At 43.8% G+C, this 21,141-nt stretch overlaps 3 protein-coding genes across 14 annotated transcripts in view; all 3 read left to right on the top strand.

Annotated features, from left to right (window-relative positions):
* LOC129857552 (chondroitin sulfate proteoglycan 5-like) overlaps nt 1-1,570 on the top strand; it is a 30,488-nt gene extending 28,918 nt beyond the window's left edge. For 6 of the 9 annotated variants that reach the window (XM_055925902.1, XM_055925903.1, XM_055925899.1 and 3 more), the window contains one exon: nt 728-1,570. In XM_055925902.1, the coding sequence (XP_055781877.1) occupies nt 728-898 (171 nt within the window). In that variant the 3' untranslated portion in view covers nt 899-1,570. The remainder of the gene's footprint in view (nt 1-727) is intronic. The other 3 variants (XM_055925906.1, XM_055925907.1, XM_055925908.1) reach the window with 1 other exon arrangement.
* Nucleotides 1,571-9,504: 7,934 nt separating this feature from the next.
* Nucleotides 9,505-12,998, top strand: LOC129857551 (elongator complex protein 6-like). Its single transcript, XM_055925898.1, has 7 exons — nt 9,505-9,997; nt 10,085-10,163; nt 10,394-10,464; nt 10,635-10,759; nt 11,086-11,287; nt 11,989-12,167; nt 12,241-12,998. Exons 1-7 carry the CDS (start codon nt 9,944-9,946, stop codon nt 12,353-12,355), a joined length of 825 nt encoding a protein of 274 aa, XP_055781873.1. The 5' UTR covers nt 9,505-9,943; the 3' UTR covers nt 12,356-12,998.
* A 98-nt stretch (nt 12,999-13,096) lies between these two features.
* The window catches only part of LOC129857549 (sterol regulatory element-binding protein cleavage-activating protein-like), a 31,555-nt gene continuing 23,510 nt past the window's right edge, over nt 13,097-21,141 (top strand). Inside the window, exons 1-2 of one of the 4 annotated variants that reach the window (XM_055925891.1) lie at nt 13,097-13,305; nt 19,954-20,148. In XM_055925891.1, coding sequence (XP_055781866.1) covers nt 20,027-20,148 — 122 coding nt within the window. In that variant the 5' untranslated portion in view covers nt 13,097-13,305; nt 19,954-20,026. Of the gene's footprint in view, nt 13,306-17,872; nt 18,180-19,095; nt 19,197-19,217; nt 19,293-19,953; nt 20,149-21,141 lie in introns of those variants that run through there. The other 3 variants (XM_055925889.1, XM_055925892.1, XM_055925893.1) reach the window with 3 other exon arrangements.

Raw genomic sequence — 21,141 nt, 5'->3', positions numbered from 1 at the left:
AGGTGAGGTGAAGGGTGGCTGGAGGTGAGGTGAATGGGGGCTGGATGAGTGTGGGGGGAGGGGGATTCTGGATTCTCTGGGGGTCTTGCATGTGGATATGCATGCGCTTCCTGGTTGGCCTGGATGGGGTGCTTGTTGGTGGGTTATGACGGGTGGGAGGGAGTCGCTCATACAGCTCTCCAATCACCTCTATGTCCCTTCAACCAAAACAAATGTGCAAAGAGAGCATGATGTTGAAACAATTGGGTAGCCACGGCCACTGTACAATGGGTCTTTTTTAAACGGTTAGCTTCCTCACAGCTCTCTTACGTTGACGGCTAGTCAGGTAGTGTGAGGATAATATGGGATTTTGGGATATTTATATCCAAACAATATATTAAATCGGATTAAAGAGAGGGATGGAGGGGAGAGGGGTGGGAAGAGGTGGAGTTAGAGGCTCTAATATCTTGAGATGTTAGGGTGATATTTCAAATATTCTCGTCTCTTTAAGGGGAATGACATATGCAATAGCAGTGGTCTGTCTATAAGGGGCTATAAATTGATATTTTCAGAGGTTGAAGGCCATCTATTGGCTAATGCTGTGACAGTCCCAATAACAGGATGCAACAAAAGACCACATGGGCGACTAGAGGGAGGGTTTGGTTTATAACAGTTTTGGGGGTCTGACTGGGTGGGCCTAACCGTGTTTTCTCCTCCCTCCGTCCATCTGTCCGTCCGTCCCTGGCAGGATGATCCTAATGCCCAGAACAAGCTGGAGGACCCCGTGAAGGCCCCGGTGCCCAAGGAGGACGACTCCCTGAACATCCACAACTCCCTGACCCCCAAACACGAGAACCACAAGGTACTGGGCGAGGAGAACTCCTCTGAGGTAAACTCACTGCAGAACAACATGATGTAGAAGCCTGGGTTGGGATGAGAGCTCCAGTCCTGCTCTCTATCCTAGCCACCACGCCTACAACTGCTACCACCAGCCAACCACCGTCTACAACACGGCAACACTGCCACCAAGCGGGCAACGCCGCTGGGTGAAAAAAAAAAACCGCCACCCCAGCTGAAACTCCTCCCCGACCTGCCACCGCCTATAGCGACCCCTTACGCCCAATCACGCCCCCCTGCCTCGCTGCCTTGCCCCTTCGTTGCTGTCACTCTGCTCCCCCTTACCCCCTGCCCGCACGCACATACACACACCAGAAAACACAAACAGACACACACATATATATGTACATACACACACTCACATATACACTCATAATTCCCCTGCCTGCATTGGTGTATTTTGTAAAAAGAAAAAAATCATATGGAGTTTAAAAAAAGAAGTTAAACATTGTAAAAAATATAAAAGTTACTGAGAGGTTTCGATGTTTGTCTGACTAATTAAGTGAGTATGTATAAATATATGAAAAAAATGCTTGGATTGATATAAAAGAAACAACACACTGTGTCTTCGTTTTCATTGATGTGATTTCTAATCCTTTGATGTACTTGTTTTATTTTGTACTTTTTTGGGAATACAGACTTCAAAACAGAGAACAAAATCTAACAAATGTTGAAATAAACCTTTTTAACATGACACCTTTGTCCCTGTGTTTTCCTGAACAATACTGTCCCTTTCCCTCTCAAACTCTTGCATGGCTTATTACAGCTTAGTAGCTCCTTAGGTTGTACTCTCACACACACACACACGCATGCACACGCACACGCACACACACACACAGCTTGCATGGATCCTGTAGTTTGCTTTCTCACAGAACTGCAGCTGAAACACACAAAATAAAACTCTTCTCTCACCACTCATGTCAGAAAGAGCCTTATTCAGAAGGACAACACACACATAACTCTTTCTTTCTGACACACGCACACACACACCCACCCACCCTCTGTTACATTCCCCGTTCACACATCATTTTTCATACCTTGCCCTGCATTCTCAATGAGTCTCGAAGAAGGCCTCTCCAATGCCATGCCTTTGTCGGAGTGATCATTGAGAGAGTTCTAGACTGATTGGACAGAGTCTGGTATTGTAGGGCCCTTCTTAAGCTGTGGGGCCTTTGGTTGGGTGGATGGGGGATGGAGGACCCCTTTCCCATCATTAGGGACAGGGAAATATTCAAACTACTACAGAGGAAAAGTTTGGCTATGGGAATGAACAGCAGGCAAGCAGCTACAACCGCAATTAACACATTTTCTCTCCCCTAGTCTCTGTTATGTTGCCGGTATGCAAGACAACACATAGCACTCATGGTTCAAAGGAGAAAACCTAACGGCTTTGCACAAACACACACACACACACTGAAGAATATGTAAAGCTGAAACTATTTGTGTGTCCTTGGGATGGACGGAGAATATAAAATCAATCAGCCTGCATGAGCTATAGCTCAACAACTTGCTTCTCAATTGTGCCTGGGCTCGAGCCTTGGTGTGAGACCAATCAGGAGAAAGTGGTACTTGCTAAGTAACAGCTTGACGTCCGTTACATTAGGGATTGTTCTTTGGCATTTTAGCAGACCGAAGAACTCTCCAATGAATCTGTTATGTTTCTACCCTCATCTCTTTCATTTTCCACGTTATCTCACCATCAACACCAATGACTATATTGACACTTGAGGACTCAACCAGAAAGCCTCCTTTCCCTGGGGGCCACTCTGGGTTTGACTGCGTGTGTGTTTCTGTGTGCATGTGTGTGTGTGTGTGTTCAGGCTTGTCTCTGGGAAGAGAGAGTACAGTGTCCATCACACCACAGGACAAGAGGTGATGGTGTGGTTGAGAGAGCTGGGAACTGAGATAGATGTCTATCTCTATTCCTCTAAAGCCCGGTCGCCCTTTCTAAATATATTTTCATACACCCGCCCACCCCTCCCTCTTTCCGTTTTGCTCCCTTTTGTTCTTTCTCTATCTCTTTCTGGCATCAACCTCTCCCCCTCTCTTTCTGGTTTATTCCCACTCTCTCTCTAGATTTTTTCTCACATCGTTCCACCAATCCTCTCTCGCCTCTATCTCTCCTATCGCTCCTCCCCTCCCTGTTGCTGGAGGGTCTTTACAAATGCAGCCTCAGACAGAGGGGGCGCCATTGCCATGGAAACCAATTATGTCGCTACGGTCCAAGCTTGAGAGGACCAACTCAATGACCTCACCATTCTCTCTATTCCTTTCTTTCTTACACACACACACAACAGCCAGACTGTATCGCGTTGTACTGAGATTCAGAAAATGATGTATAATAGATACATAGAATCAAGAATGCATTATGCAGATTTAATGTAATCTAAGGAAAACATGAAATGTTGACGTTAAATACACTCTGATTCCACATAACCCCCTTACATTACTCCCTCTCTCTCTTTAGCTGACCTAAATACCACATTGTGTTCTTATAGCCCTTTTACAACGTTCTGACAATGAATGCACTCCTGCTCACCTTTACCAAATCATTTATCTGGAGAGGAGAGAGGAAAGGCACACTTCAGGTAGGGAGAGAGGGCAGGGGGTGAAGAGAGGGCACAAATAGGGCGTGTCAAGATTTCTCTGCCTCCCAAAGCCTGCTGGGATGTTGGATTCATTCGCACACTGTCATTGGCTGAGGATGTGGTGGAATGATAGTGTGTGAATTCCACAGGGAGCCTCAGGATTTGCCAACGCAAACACATATATACACAGACAAGCATGCACGCCCGCACGTGCAGTCACGGACGGACGCACGCACACACACACACACACTTGCAGAAAAGCTCACAGAGCAGCTTGGGAAGCAAGTGTTGAAACTTAAAGGCAGGGTGTGGGTGAGTTATGTCTGATTGAACCATTTTGCCATTACTCTGGTTTATTAATGAGGACGTCTGGAATGCAGACGATCATCAGAGAAGCCTTTCTGATGGAAATGTGCCCATACGTTACCACACTGAGGCCAATCCTACTCCCCCTTTTCCCTGAAGAAAGGAGGGAGGGGAAAAAGATAAAATGATTCACACCACAGAGTTTGGCCTTTCTCTGATGTGTTATCCTGTGTCGATCAGTGTATGGCTGAAATAGAGGTTAGGGGTAGAAGGAAAGGGTAGCTGTAAAGAGCTGGACGCTACAGGTAACTGGGAAAATAAAGGAAACACTTGAGTAAATGAGGGATACAAAGTATATTGAAAGCAGGTGCTTCCTGAGTTAATTAAGCAATTCACATCCAATCTTGCTTAGCGTTATATATAAAACCCAATATGGGAGATTCTGTAGAGGCGCCTGAGACAGTGTTTTCCACCACCATCAATAAAACACAAAATTATGGAATTTCTTGTGGAAGAATGGTGTCGCATCCTTCTAATAGAGTTCCAGACGTTTGTGGAATCTAAGCCAAGGTGCATTGAAGCTGTTCTGGCTCGTGGTGGCCCAATGCCCTATTAAGGAACTTTATGTTGGCGTTTCAATTCTGTAGAAAACCGTTTTAGGTATAAGTAACCACACAGATGTGTGTCTATGAGCTGGTGTGTGTGTGTGTGTATGTGTAGGGTGGGATACAGTACTTTCTAAATGTAATCCGTTACAGTTACTAGTTACCTCCTGTCCAAAATTGTAATCAGTAACATAACTTTTGGATTACCCAAACTCAATAACATAAATCTGATTACTTTCAGTTACTTTTGGATTACTTTCCCCTTAAGAGGCATTAGAAGAGACAAAAAGGATGCATCAAACACATTTTAGTGTGTTATCATAGTGGTCTCTGATTTGTGGTCAGACTCGCTCAGGTGGAACAAATTTAAACTTTCACCTTTTTTCAAGGCTTAATTGAATGTCATTGAGTAAACAGAAAGGTGTCATAATGTATTTGTTTTGCATCCTTTCTGATTTAAAAGCAATCCAAGAAGTAATCATCTAGTTTAAAAAATATATCTGTAATCTGAGTGGAATATTTTTCTTATAATGTAACTGATTACCATTACAGTTTTTATTTAATGAGATTACATGTAATCAGTTCCTCCCCAACCCTGTACTGTATGTGTGTGTCTGTGCGTGTGTTCTTACAGGGCGAGGTGACCATCGAGATGGAGCTCTACCATCCCAAAAACGCCAAGCCAAGGCCCCCCTGCAGTCCCCTGATCCACTATGATGTGTACCTCTACAAGGTGCCCAAAGCCCTGCCCAAAGCACCTGTTGTCAACCGGATAGGGGCCAGGCCCAGGGGTAAGGTACTGAGGTGGGAGGATGACATGTACCCCCCTTCGCAATCCTGTCCTATGTACAGCTCCCTTAGTACACGGTCCTTACCGACCATCGACCCCAGTGGTTATAGGACACGACCACGGACAGCCAAGGTGTGCACTCCCTAAGCCTAGGGTCAAACATCGCCACACCTCTATCTATCACTGTACAGGACTATACTGACATACAGTATACATGCTAAAACAAAGTGTTGCAATGTACTGGAACTGGAGACTGAAAGAATGTACTGACAAACAATGAAATAATACTCATATGGACAGAGTCATACTGAACTTTTTATCCATCGTCAGTGGGTTTTTGGCGAGTTGCAAAACATAAAAGGTGGATTCTTCCATAACTGTGCAGCTGAAATATTCATCAAAAATCCTGGTCTGTATTTCAATAGTCCAAAATGCCTTTCTTTTCTCTTCTCCTTCATCCATTGCGCTGATCTGGGAGAGTGAGCTATTTCAGACTATTTAGGTTACTGGTCGCCGTGATTTCATACTACCTCACATCATCTGGTGGATACTATAGTTAGTTACGTAACAGTGGCTGTAAATGCGCTACAAACTTGAACACTGGCAAATGAATGTGACAACTCAAGTGTGTAGTCTCAGACACAATGAGGATACTTGATTTTAAAACAAACAGTCGCTCGAGCAGCTACCATTGAACATTCTAAAAGGACAAAAATCTTATTTCACCATGGATATATTGAACACATTACAGTGCATTTGGAAAGTATTCAGACTCCTTGACTTTTTCCACATTTTGTTATGTTACAGCCATATTCAAAAATGTATAAAAAACATGTTTTCCCCCTCAATCTACACACAATACCCCATAATGACAAAGAGAAAACAGGTTTTTAGTGTTTGCCAATTTCTTAATTATAAATAAACTGAAATACCTTATTTACATAAGTATGAGCTCAGGTGCATCCTGTTTCCATTGATCATCCAAAAACCGAGCCATGAGGTCGAAGGAATTGTCCGTAGAGCTCCGAGACAGGATTGTGTCGAGGCACAGATTGGGGGAAGGGTACCAAAAAATGTCTGCAGCATTAAAGTTCCCCAAGAACACAGTGGCCTCCATCATAATTAAATGGAAGAAGTTTGGAACCACCAAGATTCTTCCTAGATCTGGCCGCCCGTTCTAACTGAGCAATCGAGGGAGAAGGACCTTGGTTAGGGAGGTGAACAAGAACCCGATGGTCACTGACAGAGCTCCAGAGTTAATCTGTATAGAAGGGAGAACCTTCCAGAAGGACAACCATCTCACCTGCACTCCACCAATCAGGCCTTTATTGGAGAGTGGCCAGACGGAAGCCACTCCTCGGTAAAAGGCACATAACAGCATGCTTGGAGTTTGACAAAAGTCACCTAAGGACTCTCAGACCATGAGAAACAAGATTCTCTGGTCTGATGAAACCAAGATTGAACTATTTGGCCTGAATGCCAAGTGTCACATCTGGAGGAAACCTGGCACCATCCCTACGGTGAAGCATGGTGGTGGCAGCAACATGCTGGGGATGTTTTTCAGTGACAGGGACTGGGAGAATAGTCAGGATCGAGGGAAAGATGAACAGAGCAAAGTACAGAGAAATTCTTGATGAAAACCTGCTCCAGAGCACTCAGGACCTCAGACTGGGGCAAAGGTTTACCTTCCAACAGGACAACGACCCTAAGCACACAGCCAAGACAATATAGGGGTGGTTTCGAGACAAGTCTCTGAATGTCCTTGAGTGGCCCAGACAGAACCCGATTGAACATCTCTGGAGAGACCTAAAAATAGCTGTTGCAACGACGCTCCTCATCCAACCTGACTAAACTTGAGAGGATTTGCAGAAAAGAAATGGGAGAAACTCCCCAAATATAGGTGCGCCATGCTTGTAGCGTCATACCCAAGAAGATTCAAGGCTGTAATCGCTGCTAACGGTGCTTCAACAAAGTACTGAGTAAAGGGTCTGAATACTTATGTAAATGTATATTTCAGTCCAAAAATTTATAAAAACCTGTTTTTGCTTTGTCATTTTGTGTAGATTGATGAGGAACGTTTAAAAAAAAGTAAAGGGGTGTGAATTATTTTCGAATGCACCATAATAACTGTGAAATTATACTCAATGCTTATATTTTTATGATATAAACTAAATAATTGTTTCTATACAATAAAGTAAAACAATTTCTCTGTTAACATGAACTGTTTCTTGTGGGTTTCTGTGTGGCTATCTAAAGATTACTTTTCTATTCATAACCACAGGACCACAGAACGAACACATACGGCATGGGAAGCATATGGAGCAGGGGATCACAGTTTCCCTGCTTCTTTCAGTTCATACAGTCTGTACTTCTGTCATCAAGCCCAAGTGGCCTAATGGATAAGGCACTTTCTTTCTAAGCCATGGATTGTGGGTTTGGGTCAATCTGAGTGGTTTGTAGCAGATTGGCGCAGAGGAAGCGCACTGGGCCCATAACCCAGAGGTCGATAGATCGAAACCTTCCTCAGTTGTCTTTTAGACAAAAAAAAACATAATTCCATGGGCGGATCTTCCATGCTGACGTTCCCACAAGCTTCTTACGTCTGTGAGTTCAAATAATAGGTTTTGTACGATCAAGATTTACAGAACTCATCCTCCCCTGGCTCAACAAAGCAACACACAACCAGACATTGATTGATTGGTGACAGCTTGTGTCAATTACTGAAAAATTCCTAGAATTTTCTACATGCAGCGACATATGTAGCAATATGTGTAGAATTGCAGGAGATTAGCTTTAAAACAGCAACATTTTCTCTCAGCCTCATGGACAAATGTTAGAATCGCATGAGATTATTTATAAAACTGCACGCCACTGGAGATAATCTTCATCAGTTTTTAGAGATTTTGTTTTGCATTCATGTAATCTAAACAAGCACATAAAGGCTTCATAATTCATAAAGGTTGTGTTAACGGACTGATATATATATATTTATAAGATCTCCTAAACCTGTGTTAACCACATACCTTATTTTCAGCGTTTACCCCAAAACCCCATTCTTTACGCATTCATTTCCCCCATAGGAATGGCTGCCCGAACCAGAGGTATGGCTTGTTAGCGGTTGTTAGAGTAACAAGCACCATGAGCGCTTTAGTCCCAAACCTATTACGGTGTTTTAGGTGCAAAGTTTACGGTCATATTGTAGCAGTGTGTAGGAGGGAGATTCCTAGATGTGAGAAGTGTACAGGAGGGCATCAGACAAAGGAAGGTGTAGTTGCAGCCTGGTTTCATAGACTAGACATAACATAGTAACTGAAAATAGGCAACACTCAAATGAGTATGATATGTTATGTTTTGTAGGTTTCATAAGACATATGGTTACTTAAGGCAAAAACTAAAGTAGGGTGGTTGGTAGGGGAGGATGGGTATAACGCAAACGTTTAGCAACCCAAAGGTTGCGAGTTTGAATCTCATCACGGACAACTTTAGCATTTTAGCAACTTACTACTTTTTAGCAACTTTGCAACTACCTCGCATGTTAGCTAACCCTTCCCCAAACCATTTTAGCTAACCCTTCCCTTAAAGAAGAATAGTAAAAAGTGTAAGTAGTGTGAGCTGAAGACAGGAGGAGAAATGGAAGTTTCTGACCGTTTGAGCAGACACATGCACATTTGTGGCCTGCTGGAGGTCATTTTTCAGGGCTCTGGCAGTGCACCTCCTTGCACAAAGGCGGAGGTAGCGGTCCTGCTGCTGGGTTGTTGCCCTCCTACGGCCTCCTCCACGTCTCCTGATGTACTGGCCTGTCTCCTGGTAGCGCCTCCGTGCTCTGGACACTACGCTGACAGACACAACAAACCTTTTTGCCACAGCTCGCATTGATGTGCCATCCTGGATGAACTGCACTACCTGAGCCACTTGTGTGGGTTGTAGACTCCGTCTCATGCTACCACTAGAGTGAAAGCACCGCCAGCATTCAAAAGTGACCAAAACATCAGCCAGGAAGCATAGGAACTGAGAAGTGGTGTGTGGTCACCACCTGCAGAACTATTCCTTTTTTGGGGGTGTCTTACTAATTGCCTATAATTTCCACCTTTTGTCTATTCCATTTGCACAACAGCATGTGAAATTTATTGTCAATCAGTGTTGCTTCCTAAGTGGACAGTTTGATTTCACAGAAGTGTGATTGACTTGGAGTTACATTGTGTTGTTTAAGTGTTCCCTTTATTTTTTTGAGCAGTGTATAAGGGAGTTGTACTCCAGTCTAGTAGGTGGCGGTAATGCAACATTTATTGGATGCCAACCGCCGTTAAACCTCATCAAGAAAGAATTCGAAACGCTTTTCACATGCTCAGATTGTCCCTCTCTTTGTGCAGTAGAAACTACGATTATGCACCCATGCTACTTTTTCCCACAACAAACATTCGGAAAATGAAATAGCGATGAATGCGGAATTGTTTTAAACAATGTGGTTATTATTTACAAAAAAAATACTTTGAGCTGTTGGGGTTTGTCCTGGATAACGCTAAAATTCGTGTCAACAATCTAGCCAACTTCATAGCCTCCCTCGGCAGTCTGCGCTAACGTTAGCGAAATGTATTTTCCTGGGAGTGTTAAGCGTTCATATATACAGTCATTGGTCAAGTAAGATATCTAGCTAGTTATTAAAGTAATTTATATCAATCGATGTTAGTATTTATCTAGCTAACTAGGTAGCTATAAGATAGCAACTCACCAGAAGACATTCCAAAGATTCGTATGAGAAGTCGTCATCCCTTCTCAAGATGTTTGCAGAGCTCAACAGTATTCTCAATACTAGTCCCACCAACTTCAAGGCGGTAACCCTAACCTCACCCCTAACCGTTACCAATTTAAATCCATATGCCTAATCCTAACATCTGTGGATTTATGTCTGTTCTCTGCAGGGAGAGTTTATCTTGGTGTCTGACAAACAGACAGACGCGTCCTTCCTCATTCACCATTTCCTCTCCTTTTATTTACGAGGTGAGGATTTATGTGAGTGGACTGATGTCTAGTTGACTGAAACTTGTGCGTAACACCGTGCCCTCTATTATTGCTGTTGATTGTAGTGTTAGGTGAAAAACAATGACAGTCAGTAATAGAGGGAACATATGGGGCCAAGTTGTGTACTACTCTGATGCACTCTCATAAGTGGTCAAAAGTTAAATCTGGTGAGGCCAGACGTGCTCAGATTTTTTTTGTGTGATTTACAGTGGGCTGTAAGGTGTGTTTCCTGGGTCTTGTGCAGTCCTTCAGTCACTACAGTGCAATTAGTCAACGATTGGTGACTATACTTATTCTCCAAAACGTTGGGTTAAACTTTCCCCTAGCCACTCTTATACATACTGTGCATGTAAATGTGTCTTTACAGTTTTGTTTGGTTTGCTGTTGCTTGATGGAGATGTATTAACTACCTGTTGTATGGGTTCTTTCACTGTGTTCCATGTTAATCAGGGTGTGAGTTTGGCCCAGGCAAGGGAGAAAGGGCAGCTGGTGTTCACAGAGGGACTAAAGGAATCCTTGGGGGTACTGCTTCAGGGGGAGTCCAGCAAAGGAACCCGGGCAGTGGACTTCCTCAGGTACCTGTCTGTAGCGTTGACTCTGATCAAGCCTACTCCTGGACTAAAAAGCATGTTCATTCAGCGCAGAAGCTCCATTGAAAGTGCATTTTGGTCCTAGAATATCATAGACTTTATCTGGTTCCGGGAATCCGACCTGTATTGTTTGACACACTCATACATCTTTTTTTCTGATGTAATCAAAGCAGTTAATGATAATATGAATCTGAAAATATCTCTTCCCCCTTAATTTATCTCCCCCTCTATGTCCCCTTTCTTTCTTTGTCTCTCATCCCTCGCCCCCTCAATCTTTCTCCATCTCTCTCTGTTCCCCCCCACCTCCACAGAGACCCCAGTTCTGGCCTACAGGGTCTATATGACTTTGTGCGGGACAATGTAAGGTTGGCAGTAGGGGGAAGTGGTGAGGAGTGGGGTCCCCCTGTGCTCCTGGTGGATGACCTCAGTGTGGTCCTGAGTCTGGGGGTCAGTGTTGGGGCAGCGCTGGACTTCAGTCATTACTGCAGAGCCACTGTCTGCTCTGAGCTGCAGGTCAGATAATACAGTCTATCACATTTTACAGTTACATTTTAGTCATTTAGCTCAGTGCTCAGGTTTTAAATTATTTTGTTTCACCTTTATTTAACCAGGTAGGCTAGTTGAGAACAAGTTCTCATTTTCAACTGCGACCTGGCCAAGATAAAGCAAAACAGTTCGACACATACAACAACAGAGGTACACATGGAATAAACAAACATACAATCAATAATACAGTAGAAAAATCTATATACAGCATGTGCAAATGAGGTAGGATAAGAGAGGTAAGGCAATAAATAGGCCATGGTGGCAAAGTAATTACAATATAGCAATTAAACACTGGAATGGTACGATGTGCAGAAGATGAATGTGCAAGTTGAGATACTGGGGTGCAAAGGAGCAAGATAAATAAATGAATACAGTATGGGGATGAGGTAGATTGGCTGGGCTATTTACAGGCTATTTACAGGGTTAAGGTGTAGGGTTTGAGCATAGCCTGAAGGTAGAGATGGGCAGTTCTTTTTGCTGCTCCGTAGGCAAGTACCATGATTTTGTAGTGGATGCGAGCTTTGGCTGGAAGCTAGTGGAGTGTACGGATGAGCGGTATGACATGGGAGGCGCACGGTATCACAAGCTCACTGTCTCGTTCGTCTGTCTCTGTTCAAATAATCACACACATTCCTCTATCTACTATCCCTTTTCTCTTTGATCTGCAGGGCAGCATGGTGATGTTGGTGCGATGTGAGGCAGAAGAAGAGGAGAGTGATGATGAACGCTCAGAGTGGCTCCTGAGGGGCCTTATACACCAGTGCAGCCTCACACTCCAAGTACAGGGTCTCCCCACCGGCTACTGCAGGGACATCCACGGACAAGTCAGATGGATTACATTATCTGTGTGAGAGTGGGGAAAAAAGAGAGAAAGAGAACTGTTAAACGCATTAAGCGTAACCGTACTGTGTGTGTTTCAGGTGGAAGCGAGGACAATGTGACAGGCGGCCGACCCAGAAGAAACTCTTCCAATACAAGGTCCACGACAAGGGGGCTTCCTTTTTCGCCAGGGGGACATCCAGTGCAGTCCTTTAAGCCCTCGATGGATCCTTTCTGCCTCCCTTCCCAGTGTCGACCCCCAGTCCCTCACCTCTCAGTCACATGGCTCTCTGAGGTCAACCAGAGAATGATAGAGGCCTCTAGTGGCCAAAAGGCTGTATTAGCATGGGCAGCTATTGGGCCATTGGGCTTCCAACATTTTAAAATAGTCAACCTCACGGAACTTCCAACTTCATTGGCTGATCCCTCCTGGTGACTCTGTTGGAATCAAGTCCAACAGGGTCATCAGGAGGGATCAGCCAATCGTGAAGAAGAAAATTGAGATTTTGCCTCTGGAGCTGCCAATGCTGTTATAGAGTTGTAATGGCACAGCTAGAAAGATGAGTCATCTATCTATCTCTATGGGCTCAACACACATGTGGGAGGTTTGCAATTTAGGACAACCAAAGTGCTGAATTATGGTCATGAAACAGGTTGGGATCAGTTTTGAACTGGAGATGTGGTATTGAATTGAACATTGGATTTCTGCATTAGAACCAACCCGACACATGCATTGCAAAGCTGACATAGGAAGCCTGGGTGAATAGGTAATTTCTCAAGCGACAATGGAACTTACCTAACTAGGTTGGACTTTTGTTATACAAAACAATAAAAAAATAAACAGCACATTTAAGACAAACACCAGTGTATGCGTTTTTGGGCGTTGTTGTTCATGAAGGTAAAATACTATGGTTTACAGTAATATATCCAGCGCGTGTCGCTATATCCTCATGCTTTTCTGTCTTGGATGAAGTAAAGGGTGAGAGGTCGACAATTCACCCTGCTGCTGAAACACAGTGACATGGTTCTGTTGATGCAGTCAGTTTTTCCAGTTAAATTAGCTAAATCCTAGCTACTAGAATAAGGAGGTTAAGACGGTACACGACTAGCTCCTCGATAGCAGGACCAGCACTATCGACGAAGACACGAGAAAGTTATTCAGCCAGGCAAGTGTAACGTAGTAGCTAGCTAGTCAACTAGCTAACGTTAGCTTTGGTGTGTATTAATTTAGGTAGCTAATTTACTCGATTAGTTAGCAAAGCGACCCATAATCATCTTTAAGCTAGCTAACGAAGTTAGGCGCTTATAACCTAGGTTGAAGATATATTTTTTCGACCTAGGGTAGAACTTCTCTTGGTTTTGCGAGGGGGATGAACGCGGGACTCGCGGTTAGGTGTTTTTGGTGGTAGCAACTAGCCAGCCAAGTTCGCTTAACTAATAGCTATTGACAGACGATGTCACTGGCATTACTCGGCAACGCTAATGTGATTATCTAATTTCTAGCTGCCTGCACTACTATCAGCGTAAGGTCAACAACCCTTCCTTGCTGTCATGGATACGTTGCTGGTGTTGGTTGGCATCATTCAGCAATGTGTTAGCAAGCATTTACCATATCTGCTAACAGTAGAAACTAGCTAACGACGTTACGCTTGATTCAAGCGTTGAAGCTGATTTTACAACGTTCCATGTTGCAGAATTATGGATTAACATTGTTTTTGGTCGTTTCAGGTGTATATGGTAATACGAAAGTAAATTCAAGTTAAGTTGCCCTGTGTTCGTTAACGTTAGCTCGCTAAGTAACGTTAGCACCTGTTAAAGCTAACGCTACTGGTGACTCATTTGACAGCCGACCGCGCGCCCTCGGGAGGCCTGTAAAGTTTGTTCGCATGTGTGAATACATTGTTTTCTGCCATCTAGTTAATTACTATTAATCTAAGCATTGCGCAAATTTTTACACAATTGATTTGAATGAGATCACGTGTAGGGATATTTACGGCGTTGTATCACCACCCTTACCTACTGTGTGCACAGACGAGGGTGACTGTTTCTGAATTATGTATTAGCAGTAGTACTGGTATCTGTTATTGATACCAAATTGTGAAAGAAAAAAAAGTTAACATTTTAATATCTGAGGAATTTATATTGTTACAGAGTTGCGCCACACCAGTTGGTTAAAGTTGACCAAATGCAATTTGATTGGTCAACACCTACACATTAAGTAACTGAGTATTTGGGATTTCTCTGCCCATGGAGAATGACCAGGAGGATGTTATTGAGCGGGATGAGGGGCGATTGTCTTGGGTGGGGAGGGGTGTTTTTTGTCCCACTTAGTGCTATCTGAGCAGCCATAGAGGAGGGAAACGGTGATCGTACAGATACAGTAATGACAAAGCATCACCCTTTAGAACAGAGTTAGACAACCCTGGTCCTGGAGTGCTGCAAGCACTTCATGTTTTTAATTTAACCCCTACTCTGTAAGATCTACTTCTCTTCACATAAACAGGCTCAATGTTTTGAACAGCTCCTCCTCCAGATCTGAAAGAGCATCTGTAACAGTATAACTTTAGTCCGTCCCCTCGCGAACCAGGGACCCTCTGCACACATCAACAACAGTCACCCACGAAGCATCGTTACCCATCGCTCCACAAAAGCTGCGGGGGGAACCACTACTTCAAGGTCTCAAAGCGAGTGACGTCACCGTTTGAAAGGCTATTAGTGTGCACCACCGCTAACTAGCTAGCCATTTCACATCAGTTACACATCTACACTGAACAAAAATATAAATGCAACATGTAAAGTGTTGGTTTCATGAACTGAAATAAAAAATCCCAGAAATGTTCCATATGCACACATTTCTCAAATGTTCTGCATACATTTGTTTACTTACCTGTTAGTGAGCATTTCTACTTTGCCAAGATAATCTATCCACCTGACAGGTGTGGCATATCAATAAGATGATTAAACAGCATGATCATTACACAGGTGCACATTGTGCTGGGGACCAAAGGCCACTCTAAAATGTGCAGGTTTTGTCACACAACACAATGCCAAAGATGTCTCAAGTTTTGAGGAAGTGTGTAATTGGCATCATCATCAAAGCAGGAATGTCCACCAGAGCTGTTACCAGAGAATTTAATGTTAATTTCTCTGCCATAAGCAGAGAAATTCTGTTTTAGAGAATTTGGCAGTACGTCCAACCGGCCTCAACCGCAGGCCACATGTTTGGTGTCGAGTGGTTTGCTGATGTCTACGTGAACAGAGTGCCCCATGGTGGCGATGGGGGTATGGGCAGGCATAAGTTACAGACAACGAGCACAATTTTACATTTTATTGATGGCAATTTGAGTGCACAGAGATACTGTGACGAGATCCTGAGGCCCATTGTCGTGCCATTCATCCACTGCCATCACCTCATGTTTCAGCTTAATAATACACGGCCCCATTTCGCAAAGATCTGTAATCAATTCCTGGAAGCTGAAAATGTCCCAGTTCTTCCATGGCCTGCATACTCACCAGACATGTCACCCATTGAGCGTGTTTGGGATTGTCTGTATCAAGGTGTACAACAGCGCGTTCCAGTTCCCACCAATATCCCGTAACTTTGCACAGCCATTGAAGAGGAGTGGCACAACATTCCACAGGCCACAATCAACAGCCTGAACAGCTTTATGCGAAGGAGATGTTGTGCTGCATGAGGCAAATGGTGGTTACACCGGATACTGACCAGTTTTCTGATCCACACCATAACTTTTTTTTAAAGGTGCGCTATATATACAAAAGCATGTGGCCACCCCTCAACATCACTGGATTTGGCTATTTCAGCCACACCCGTTTGGTGGAAGAATAATGGTCTGGGGCTGTTTTTCATGGTTCGGGCTAGGCTCCTTAGTTCCAGTGAAGGGTAATCTTAACACTACAGCATACAATGACATTCTAAACGATTATGTGCTTCCAACTGTGTGGTAACAGTTTGGGGAAGGCCCATTCCTGTTCCAGCATGACAATGCACTAAGCTAGGTCCATAAAAAAATGGTTTGTCGAGATCGGTGTGGAAGAACTTGACTGGCCTGCACAGAGCCCTGAGCCCTGACCTCAACCCCATCAAACACATTTGGGATGAATTAGAAGGCAGACTGCGAGCCAGACCTAATCGCTCAACCTCAGTGCCCGACCTTACTAATGCTCTTGTGGCTGAATGGAAGCAAGTCCCCAGCTCCCCCCAGGAATGTTCCAACATCTAGTGGAAAGACTTCCCAGAAGAGTGGAGGCTGTTATAGCAGCAAAGAGGGAACCAACTCCGTATTAATGCCCATGATATTGGAATGAGATGTTTGACGAGCAGGTGTCCACATACTTTGGTCATGCAGTGTATCTGACCAACAGATGCATATCCGTATTCCCAGTCTTGTGAAATTCATAGATTAGGGTCCAATCATTTTTATTTAAATTAACTGTTTTCCTTATATGAACTATAATAAAATGCAAATTAATTACTTAAAAATCATACAATGTGATTTTCTGGATTTTTGTTTTAGATTCTGTCTCTCACAGTTGAAGTGTACCTATGATAAAATTACAGACCTCTACATGCTTTGTAAGTAGGAAAGCCTGCAAAATCGGCAGTGTATCAAATACTTGTTCTCCCCACTGTATGTGTGTGTGTGTGTGTGTGTATGTATATATATATATGTATGTGTGTGTGTGTACACAGTACTAGTAACAAGTTTGGGGTGGACACCTACTCATTCAAGGGTTTTTCTTAATTTTTTTACTATTTTCTACATTGTATAATAATAGTGAAGACATCCAAACTATTAAAAAACACATGGAATCATGAAGTAACCAAAAAAGTGTTGAACAAATCAAAATATATTTTATATTTCAGATTCTCCAAAGTAGCCACCCTTTGCCTTTGACAGCTATGCACATGCTTGGCATTCTCTCAACCAGCTTCATGAGGTAGTCACCTGGAATGGAATTTAAATTATCAGGTGTGCCTTGTTAAAAGTTCATTTGTGGAATTTCTTAACTTCTTAATGCGTTTGAGCCAATCTGTTGTGTCTTGACAAGGTATGGTATACAGAAGATAGCACCTATTTGGTAAAAGACCAAGGCCATATTATGGCAAGAACAGCTCAAATAAGCAAAGAGAAACGACAGTCCATCATTACTTTAAGACATGAAGGTCAGTCAATATGGAAAATGTTAAAAACTTTGAAAGTTTCTTCAAGTGCAGTCGCAAAGACAATCAAGCACTATGTATTTTTATATTTTTTTGCTTAAAACTTTAGTTAGTTGAAGTAAAACCATCTGCCGTCAATTCAAATCTCAAAGTCAAATATAGACTTATTGACATTCTGTGCACTTTCACATTTTTACACTTCTCACATTCATTCACCTACTGTATGTTTCATGCATGTTCAAACCACACACGCCCACACATTCACGTTACATACAATTTTCTTCAAAAAAAAAAGCGGATATTTTATTCAACTCAGTATGTGAATGTTAAGGAGTTTTTTTGTTGTTGTTGCACAATACACATAGGCCCACTGATTTTCCATTGAAATGTTCATTGTGTCTCATCACTAAAGCCTTTGTGACGGGTCACTCAACGTTTTCATTGTAGTTTTTGGACCGGGTTTTGGCCATTTTCGATGACATAATAGTGGTTACTGATTGACTGGGCCAATTTGCTCTCTGTGTGTTTGTAAATGGGTGGCTGTAAATGAGTTGTCGCAATAAAGCCTTCAGGCATTAGTCCCAGCTGACATTGACTCAAGAATGGTCTGTACAGTTATGGTGCATTAAAGTTGAGGAGCAAGTGCTCAGTTTACTATGGGAGAAGGGAGCTGAAATACAATCTTGCTGCTTCTCAATGCAGCCTAAAATCCCTGCATTTATGTTGCTACTTGCCAGGAGTCTTAGCTTTTTTACATTGGGTTTTAAGACCCCTTACACAGGTGTGGATCATGGCAATGGACTGTATAGGATCCAGCGATGCCTTCAAACTGGGGATTTTAGGAAGCATCGTTAGGAGGTAAGCATTTATTTGGTTTACTTCAGGCACACTCTTCTTCAGAGCAGCATATGATGAAATCTTAAGCCTAGTCTTGTGTAACTCTGTTACCAATTCCTCCATGAGCTAACAAACATGTTTCTGAGGGAAGCGTGTCTGCACATTTTTTGGAAAATGTAGCCTACCGGTACGCACCATTTAAATTAAAATCTTATTTTCATTTCCTGGGAACTTGCAACTAGAAAAACATGTAGTACACACAGGCTACTATGTAAAAAGAGGTTCATGGTTTTGGGAGGCATTTTTGTCCCTAATGTTCTTGCACAAGTGCTTTTGGAACATAATGACATGCTCTGTTTTGTCAGAAGCTGTATTGTTTTCTGTATGAGTGGTTAAGCAGGTAGGCCTACTGAAGGTAAACTGCTGCCCCCTCCCTGAGCTGGGCTACTGGAATCCATAGTGGCACATGTCTCAAGACTTGGCATCATAAAGTCTCTGGTATTTCTGGCTGGGTCAGTTGTTTTCTTTGTCTTAAAATGCTTTATAGTCTGAGGTATGCACTGACGACTGGGGCGGCAGGTAGCCTAGTGGTTAGAGCATTGGGCTAGTAACCGGAAGGTTGCAAGATTGAATCCCCGAGCTGACAAGGTAAAAATCTGTCGTTCTGCCCCTGAACAAGGCAGTTACCCCACTGTTCCTAGGCCGTCATTGAAAATAAGAATTTGTTCTTAACTGACTTGCCTAGTTAAATAAAGGTAAAATAAAAAACTCACTGTCATGTGCAGACTGACTTGACTGTCTGCCTGATGTGTCGTACACAGTGTTACCCGTTAAGTCTGCCTCACCCGTGTAGCTGCAGGATGGAGAGACTAGGGAAAAAGAGGTAGAGAGGGTGGGGGCATAGACCTGTGAGCCTCGTTGTGGCGTTTCCTATCCCAGATGAACTCACTGACGGAGATCGCTTTCCTGCACAACACCAGGGAAGGACTAAGGAGATGGACGAACAGGGCATAATGGGACCTACAGGCTAGATATCAGGTCAATATGTAGAGCAAAGTAGAAATGGGTTGAGTCACGGCACTCGAGGCCTCTGATTAAATTCAACCGTCGGTTTACCCTCTAGCCATTGTGTTGGTATGTGTGTGTTGTGCTGCCTGCTGTGTTTACTGTATATAGAGTATTTATAGTGGAAGATCAAGCCGCTCCAGAGGTAGGCTAAATTCCCCCAGGAATGTTTCCAGAGTACTCAGGGGGTAGAGCTGAACAAGTCAGTCACACTTTGGCTGTGGTGCCTGAAATAGGGCTCTGTTGTTTTAAGCCAGAGATCTCCGTGAAACCTTTAAAATCCGGTGCTTTTAGAGGACTTAGGCCAAACAGGCACGAGAGAGCGTGAGAGGCAGCCAGACTTCCCCCTGAACAGGTACTGGGACAGAAAGGCACTTTTTCAGATTAAAGAAAGGCAACTGGGACAGAGCTGAGTTTGTCTGGAATAGTAACTACACTAGCTAGATAGATGCTGTGGCAGGGCTGAGTTTGTCTGAGGGTGGGGGGTGGGGGGGGGGGGGGGGTAGAAGATACTGTGATGTAGCCTAGCCAATCTGGTAAGGTTGTCGCTAAATGGAGATTTGCACTTGGGATGGACGGGTAGGACCAAATATCTTGTGGTGGTGTTTCCATTTGTTAATTTTCAATTCAAATCACTTCCTGAATTGACTGCATTCCATTTGAATTGACCCCAACCATGGTATCTCTGAGTTTGTATTAACCCACACCTCTCGTCTCTGTGGTTCCTTAGGTCCCTGGATGCCCCACGGCACTCCGTCCTCGCACGCCCCCCCGATGGCCGGCAGCTGACCCCGCCCCCCAGGATGACGGTGAGAGAGCGGCTGCGAGAGAAGATCTCGGCGGCGTTTTACCGCCATGGGCTGCTTTGCGCTTCCTATCCGGTGCCCATCATCCTCTTCACCTCCGCCAGTATTCTCGCCTGCTGGTACGTCTGAGGAAGGGGAGTGTCTATGAGGGAAGCGGGTTCTGGGGATGGGCGTGTGCATCTTTAGGAGATTATATGTGAGAGTTCTTGTACTGGTTTCTCTGAACACGTTTATGGGAGGTTTTGAAAGGATTGTATGTATTTTTTTATCCACATGGGCAGAGGTGAGAGGGTAGGTCAGTAAAAGAGAAGAGAAGCAGATGGAGGAAATAGAGGTAAACAACAGAGGTGGGAGAAAAAATTGAGCAGGCCCTACAAAACCCAGTCAGCTAAATGAAACGGCCATAGCCACACACATAAATCAGCACTCGGAACAGAACACACACTTTTCCACCTCAGAGTTCCACATTAGAGGTCAACCCCGTCACAGTTGAAAGGTCACAGATGAGAAGTCAGGACAGGATGGAACGAATACAGTACAGCATGGAACCGTGGAGGCAGCAGTGCAGTGCCAAAAGCACGGCTGGCTGACGGCTGCACTGAGTGCAGGGAATTAAAGGGGTGGAAGCAGAGTTAAAAAGAGAGACACAGCAGAGGGCTGTGAGAAAGTGACCCCTGGAGAATAGGCCTATCTGTGTGTTCCTGGCCCTCCATCTGCCTCCCAGGAGGTGGGGGCTCCTGCTGCAAAACAAAAGCCCTTTGTGGCAGTACAGTGACCTTAGAGAGAGAGAGAGGGAGAGCGAGCGGGAGAGAGGGTGTAGTGTCCTCAAAGAGAAATCTGTATCCCGTGGTCCCGGGCCTGACAGGCTGCCAAAGAAACAGGATGAAAGAGTGTTCAAGCACTTAGATACTGAGTAACACTGTCAGTCACGTCACTATTTTAAAAAACAAGCATTTCGCTACACCCGCAATAACATCTGCTAAATATGTGTATGTGACCAAAAATATTTGATTTATTGTACTATACTTTGGAACTATGCAAACTGCACATTTTGATGTGGTGCAGGTCAGGATACTGAGTCAGTATTGACAGTGTTTAGTATATAGAACACC

Source organism: Salvelinus fontinalis, chromosome 6 (assembly GCF_029448725.1).
Source record: "Salvelinus fontinalis isolate EN_2023a chromosome 6, ASM2944872v1, whole genome shotgun sequence".
NCBI lineage: Eukaryota > Metazoa > Chordata > Actinopteri > Salmoniformes > Salmonidae > Salvelinus > Salvelinus fontinalis.
This window is presented reverse-complemented; position numbering and strand designations above follow the sequence as displayed.